This window comes from Gadus chalcogrammus, chromosome 16 (assembly GCF_026213295.1).
Source record: "Gadus chalcogrammus isolate NIFS_2021 chromosome 16, NIFS_Gcha_1.0, whole genome shotgun sequence".
Taxonomy (NCBI): Eukaryota; Metazoa; Chordata; class Actinopteri; order Gadiformes; family Gadidae; genus Gadus; species Gadus chalcogrammus.
In genome coordinates, this window is record NC_079427.1 from 18649755 (window position 1) to 18657254 (window position 7500).

The following is a 7500-nucleotide window of genomic DNA, read 5'->3' on the forward strand; positions in this document are numbered from 1 at the left end:
TGTCAAATAAAACATCTCGTCCATTGAATCTGATCACGACCCATTCAAAGCGCATTCCAGCAGCCCTTCACTGCGTTCCACTCGGCACCATCACCGCAGAACGCCACGGCCCCATCCCTCCCTTCTTCCTGGCGTCCGGGGCGCGCCGCCTGGGGTTAGGGACGGGACCAATGCGTTGCTTTCCAGCCTAAACGTGTGCTGAGCCGCCTCCGCCGTTAGCCCGCTCCACCTCCGCCGCCGCCGGCGCCACCAGTGCTACGCAGCAAAGACAATCTCCTGTAAATTGCTTTTTCGATCAGTTTTGACATCAATCCGCTCTCGGGGGACGGTTGGCATGCATGTGATGGCAGGGCAGGCAGGTTTCCTCCCTTATGGATGTTGACAAGCCCACTCGACCCGGTTTGATCTGCGGAATTAACATAATATTACCCCTCACGCTGAAACGACTGTGACAGCGCCGAAGAGGGATTGGCTCTCCTGGTAAGGGAGGCGGGAGCTGTTGGGGTGGCTTCACTCTACGGAGACGAGAGGGACTAGAGAATACGAACGAGGGTTTTAAGGCTTCGAAAAAGATTTTGGACAGAAGGGTGAAACAATGATGGACACACTTGTGGTGTTTTCCCTTCATAAATCGACGCTCCATCAAACCGTCACATCATCAATCGCATATTAATCATCAACATACTGATCGCAATATGCTTTTGCGATCAGTGACATGGTGCTTCCGAACACATCTGACGACCCAACGTTGAATTCACATTGGCTTCTCTGTTTTCTTTTCACTCTCTCTCTCCCCGTCCTCCTCCTTCTCCTCCTCGCAGGGCAAAGATATCTCATCACCTCCACGGGAGCCTTGTACATCTTGGACGTGCTGCCCGAGGATGGGCTGAACAACTACCGCTGCACCACGCGCCACCGCTACACGGGCGAGACGCGGCAGAGCAACAGCGCGCGCCTCATCGTGTCCGGTGAGTGCCCGGCTCAGAGCGGGATACCTCAGGGCAGGCCAGGGCTGGGACGGTCTGTCAGGGCCCAGGTTGTGAGTCCATGGTGTGCGTGCAATTTCTGGTGCAAGCTGGTGCCCAGTCCAATGACAGGAAAGTTATTAGTTATGTAGTTTGCCTCGTATAAATCTCCGTCAAAGGACTAGAATAAATGTTAACAGGATGATTTTACGGACTATGAGGTACATTGAAGGCATGCCGCTTGATGAAATCTAAACGTGAACTTGTTAACTTGATGCCTTAACATGGATGTGTGGCCGCCATTCGTTTCTACTATAAATAATTTGATTGGCATCAAACACACACACACACACACACACACACACACACACACACACACACACACACACACACACACACACACACACACACACACACACACACACACACACACACACACACACACACACACATGCGTTTACACACAAACACACACGCACACTCACACACAAAAACACACATCACTAACATCCAAACAAATGAAATAAGGGGTGACGGTTAACACATGACAATCCATGTCTCTGCGTCCTCCTCCACCACCCCCCCCCCCCCCCCAGACCCCAACAATGCCGAGCCGGGCATCCTGGATGGCTTCGACGAGCGCGAGGTCATGATCAACCAGCGGGTGGAGCTGCCCTGCAAGGCGTCGGGCTTCCCTCCGCCTAAGCACCGCTGGCTGAAGGACAACAGCCCCCTGGAGCCCGACAGCCGCTTCCGCCAGACCATCATGGGCCTGCTGATCGAGAGCTCCCAGCCCAGCGACTCCGGCACATACGTGTGCGAGGTGTGGAACACCTACGGCAACGCCGAGGTCATGGGACACCTGGTGGTCAAACGTGAGTCTCTGGTGCTGCGGGGCTTATTGTTTGGTTTGGTTTTTGGATCGTGTCTCCCGGTGGTCTCTTTAGGGTGGCACGATGGGTAAGCGCACTTGTGGGTCTCGTAGCATGTTGGAGCCGCACCTCTTTGCTCCATGTCCTGTCGTCCGTTGGCCTGGGTTTCTTCTCCGTCCTGAACGTACGGTCACTAAAGCCAATTTGAAGTCCTGAACGTACGGTCACTAAAGCCAATTTGAAGGGATCTCTTTACTATGATACTGCTATGATGTTTTGACGGCCCATGGGTTAAAGAGTTTTCAAAATAGATGCCTGGAATGAAATATATATATATATTTATATCAATATATAAAGGTTTTGCCTCTTGTAATTACCAGGTGTCTGAGACATTAAACCAGGTGTAAAGAATATATATTTTTGGGGGCCAATCAGATATTCGTGTTTGCAAATTGTTTTAAGTTGATGCAGATGTAGTCTGTTATACAGTGTTCAGTTTCCATTGCGTTCCTGCTCCCCATCCATCTCTCGCTGAAATCCACCCACTGTCAGGTAGACGCCCAGAGGCTCAGCGTGTAGAAGATGCATAATAAACAGATGGCCAACTTCTGTTCATCAGCATGTGATCACAATGAATGAATACTGACTGAGCCCGAATGAGCCTTCGATCCAGTGCTAAAAATGCAATCCTAGAGACACTGTAATGCTTTTTACCTCACACATATTACCATCCTCTAATCCAAGACAAAAGCACCCTGAGCACACAATCCCCGTATCTCTGCATCTCTGTAAAATGCCCTCAAAGACGTCCCATGGTGATAACCATCATGTCCCCGGGGGGTCCGTCCTCAGAGCCCCTGAAGGCCGTCATCAGCCCCCGCAAGGTGAAGGGCAGCGTGGGCAGCAAAGTGTCCCTGTCCTGCACCGTGAGCGGCTCGGACGAGTACGAGCTGTCCTGGTACCGCAACGGGGAGATCATCTACCCGGGCAACAACGTGCGCATCACGGGCATCAACCACGAGAACCTCATCATGGAGGGCATGGCCAAGAGCGACGGCGGGGCCTACCAGTGTTTCGCCCGCAGGGGCAAGATGTCCGCCCAGGACTTTGTGCAGGTCATCCTTGAAGGTGAGACATTGGCTAATGGTGTGTGTGTGTGTGTGTGTGTGTGTGTGTGTGTGTGTGTGTGTGTGTGTGTGTGTGTGTGTGTGTGTGTGTGTGTGTGTGTGTGTGTGTGTGTGTGTGTGTGTGTGTGTGTGTGTGTGTGTGTGTGTGTGTGTGTGTGTGGGCGCACAGTGACTGTGCAGAATCAGATTTGGAGGCTCAGTAAATCGATAAGCGGGCTTGTGTGTTAATGAGAGCCTGTTGTGCCTTTCTGCACAATAGGCTCCCATTAGGAAAATCAGTCCAGAGTTAAAGCATAAAACACACATAATTACACACAAGCACATGCACGCATGCAGGCATGCACACACACATACTATAACAAACACAAACACACACATGCTATTAAACACGCACACACACTCATGCGAGCACACACACAAATGCATGCACACACTCACACCCACACACACACACACACACACACACACACACAGGCACACACAAACACACACATCCGCACACACCAACATGCTTCCCAACACTTACCTTGGTGCCGTTGCTGGGGCAACTGGCTCCCGTGGCCAGAGCGCTTTAAAACAAAGGATATTGATCATCTATAATCACGTGGAGCAGATCCAGGGTATCAGAGAGCCACAGAAGACAGACACAACCGCACACACACACACACACACACACACACACACACACACACACACACACACACACACACACACACACACACACACACACACACACACACACACACACACACACACACACACACACACACACACGTCCCAAACATACAACATTCAGGGCCACTGCAAAAAAAGAAAATCTGAAATGTCAGTGCAGATGCCTCTTGCAAGTGTCAAATGCAGCAGACGGAGAAGACAAGTGCTTGTTTACCCGGTTGTTTGTTTGTAAAGGTAACGTGGGTTTGATTGCTCAAAGAAGAAATAGGCGCGGTTAATTGTTTTTCCTCTGGAAACAAACCCGCTACAGAAATACATGAGCACTGTGCGGGATGAGCTGAACTCTTTCTGCAAACTGCCAATCACATCCCAGCTATTGAGATTAAGCAATGCACTTGAATACGAGCTGTTTATTGTACACCACTTTCATCTCTAATCTGATTGGGCCAGTGAAGAGTGCGGGACCTTTTACACTTGAGGCTGCAACAGCTTCATTATGTGCGGCATAATGACCAACTTCCTAGAGCTCGCACTGTGTAAAAGAGGCACATACACCCACTGCCACCTCGTATACTTCTCCACTGTAAAGCTCAGAGCGTCTGGCTGGGGGAGGGGGGCAGTGTACCTGGAGGTGCAGGGTGAAGGGTCTTCTACAAGGGAAGCTGTATCCAAAGAAACCAAGCAAATGCCCCAGGGAGGAGAGTAGGATAGTGGACAGCGCCCCAATGTCCGTAGCTAACCTACAGCTTACCTAAGTAGGAATTGTCTCATGCACAGGCAGCTGCAGTAAAACTGCAAACCACAAATGTCCCTCACTAAACAGCTGACGGATGGCTTGGCCTTTCTAACAAATCAGACTAAAAAAATGGCTATTGAACCCACACAGAATGTGAATTTCGCTTCATAGTTGTATTGTGACCCCGAAATTAAAAATGTATCGAAACAATCAAAACACATTGTTTTAACAATGGACAAAGCACACAGTGCACGAATGTAGAAGGATTGTGTTTGTCTTGCCCACAGCAGCTTTGGTGTGCAAAAAGTACCAACACACACACACCTTAATAATCCTCTCTCTCCCTCTCTCCCTCTCTCCCTCTCTCCCTCTCTCCCTCTCTCCCTCTCTCCCTCTCTCCCTCTCTCCCTCTCTCCCGCCCCTCGCTCCCGCCCCTCGCTCGTCCCGTGACAGACGGCACGCCCAAGATCCTGGCGTCGTTCAGCGAGAAGGTGGTTAACCCCAGCGAGCCCGTCTTCCTGGCCTGCAACGTGAAGGGCACGCCACCGCCCAGCTGCACCTGGTCGCTGGACGACGACCCCGTCATCAAGGACGGCCACCACCACCTGGGCCACTACGAGACCCACGAGGGCCACGTGGTCAGCCAGCTGAACGTCACGCACACGCAGGTGCAGGACGGCGGGCTGTACCGCTGCGCGTGCGCCAACTCCGCCGGGGCCGTGCACCACCAGGCTCGCATAAACGTAAGAGGTGCTTGTCAAATCAGCTCCTCCGCAAAACACTCTTTTTTTTATTGTTATACACTCGCACACGCACACACACACACACACACACACACACACATACACACAAATAACCAAGTTGTTGTTGATGTTGCCGTGTTCTCGGATGGGTTGGTGTGAGTGTCTGTCCTGTTTGAGGGTCCGTATGTGTGTGTGTGTGTCTGTCTGGTGTGCTGTCCTGTTTGTCTGTCGGTAGAGGTGACCGTCTGTCTGTCTGTCTGTCTGTCTGTCTGTCTGTCTGTCTGTCTGTCTGTCTGTCTGTCTGTCTGTCTGTCTGTCTGTCTGTCTGTCTGTCTGTCTGTCTGTCTGTCTGTCTGTCTGTCTGTCTGTCTGTCTGTCAAAAGTACCATCCTATCTGTCTGTCTGTCTTTCTTTTTGAACTACTGTCCTGTCTGTTCTATGTATACCTGTCTGTCTACCTGTTGGTGGCGCTGTCCTGTCTGTCATGTATTTTTCACTGATTGGCTGTGTGTCTGTTCATCTTGGCTTTTGCTTAGCCTTGATCTGTGTGCAAGATAAGTTGCATGCTGTTTATTTCCTATTTATTATTACATTCTTTTTCTCTGCTTATGTTAGTCTGAATGGTTAAAGGGTACATATTATACCACCAGGTGTGAGTGTGATTAGCCATAATATGTCCCCTTTAAGTCTTTCTCTTGTCCTGCTCTGACCTTCGGCTTTTTCTTCCTCTATCTTCCTCTATCGATATATTTTTACTCCTCAATCTTTTACACTAACTAGACTAATGTCAACCTTGGTTTCCTGGCAATCTCTAGTACCCTTGGTCATATTTTATTAACACCATTGACCAGCTCGCCTACACTGGTTTCACAAGTTCAGCAAACTAAATGTAAAATAATGGAGTGCTTTCTTGATCTCCGAGTTCCTCTGGTATCTGTGCCGTTGTAGGCTGTAACTTTTCCTCATGCCCTTATTCTGGTTTGCAGCACATACACACGTATCAGGAAAAGGAGTTTAAGTAGACTGCTTACTAAATGGCCTAGAGGAACATATGTGTATTCAAAAATAAATGTCTCTTTGTTTACCTGTTTGTCTATCTAGTGTGAATGTATGGAAGTGTGGATGTGTATTTACATGAGTAGTGATGGTTTTAGAACCTGAAAGATAAAACATTATAACAAGATTAAAACATTATGTTTTATGTATATATTGCCTCCCATATAGGGATAAAATATATATATTCAATTCTTTCTTTATAGATGAACTGTAAGAATGTAGAGGATGAATTATTTTAAATCTTTTACATCAAACAATTCTATGCATAACTTTTTTCTTCGCAGCCCCCTGTTCAGAGGTCAACATGAGCATGTGTGTGGACACTGTGTAGTTGAACATATAATGTGGGAGAAATTCCCTTGATACACATAGACAATTTGGTAATGCTGTAATACCATTATTATATAGCATTAGCATCGGGGTTAGGATTGGTGGGTTATTAAATAATGAACACATTAATACCATTGTTAGCCATAAACTTAATTAACATGGAAAACATGAACACCATTAGCAAATGATTACTAGATCATTAGTTCAGTCTTAATGAACATATGTTTATAACTGCAATAACTAATGTTAATTAATGGACGTTATTGTAAAGTGTTACCACATATTGATATTTTTATTGTTATTCAGCGTTTTTCTACACCTCCTCCCTGGAATTATGTTTATAGAGAGTTCCTTCTCCCTCTCTGTCACGTTTTCCAGGCCGTGCCAGCATCCGACCAATGAAGAACATCACAGCCATCGCAGGGCGGGATGCCTTTGTGCACTGCCGCGTGATTGGCTACCCCTACTACTCCATCAAGTGGTACAAGAACTCTGCGCTGCTGCCCTTCAACCACCGCCAGAGGGCCTTCGAGAACAACGGCACGCTGAAGCTGTCCAACGTGCAGCAGGTGGACGCTGGGGAGTACAACTGCAAGGTCATGGTGCAGCCCAACAAGATGGACTCCCAGAGCGTCCACCTCCGTGTGAGAGGTGAGTCCTGATTGGCTGACGGGGTTTAATGGCTGTTAACGGTCTGTCACACTGAAAGACAAAAACAAAATGGGGACCAGGATAATGTAGTGACTACGGTGGTTCTGGGTTCTCTCCCCAAAGTCCATAGGCTACCTCTTCACAAAAAGATGCCTTAATACCCCCTACTTTCCCCTTTGCAACCGCTATCAGAATTGAATGTGAGTCGCCTAGGATAAAAGCCTCGGCTTAATTATTAAATAGTAAAACGAATAGCCATTGCATTTTCATACAATGACCAATCCCTTTGTGTGACATCTGCAATGTAAAGTGTTTTTCACACCCACACATAGATATCCTATGGAC

At 48.3% G+C, this 7500-nt stretch overlaps 1 protein-coding gene across 1 annotated transcript in view; it reads left to right on the forward strand.

Moving 5' to 3' along the window:
* Positions 1 to 7500, forward strand: part of dscamb (Down syndrome cell adhesion molecule b) — a 102148-nt gene that overhangs the window by 46623 nt on the left and 48025 nt on the right. The window contains exons 4-8 of the mRNA XM_056611804.1: positions 822 to 968; positions 1562 to 1840; positions 2690 to 2965; positions 4829 to 5125; positions 6883 to 7155. Of these exons, the coding sequence (XP_056467779.1) occupies positions 822 to 968; positions 1562 to 1840; positions 2690 to 2965; positions 4829 to 5125; positions 6883 to 7155 (1272 nt within the window). The remainder of the gene's footprint in view (positions 1 to 821; positions 969 to 1561; positions 1841 to 2689; positions 2966 to 4828; positions 5126 to 6882; positions 7156 to 7500) is intronic.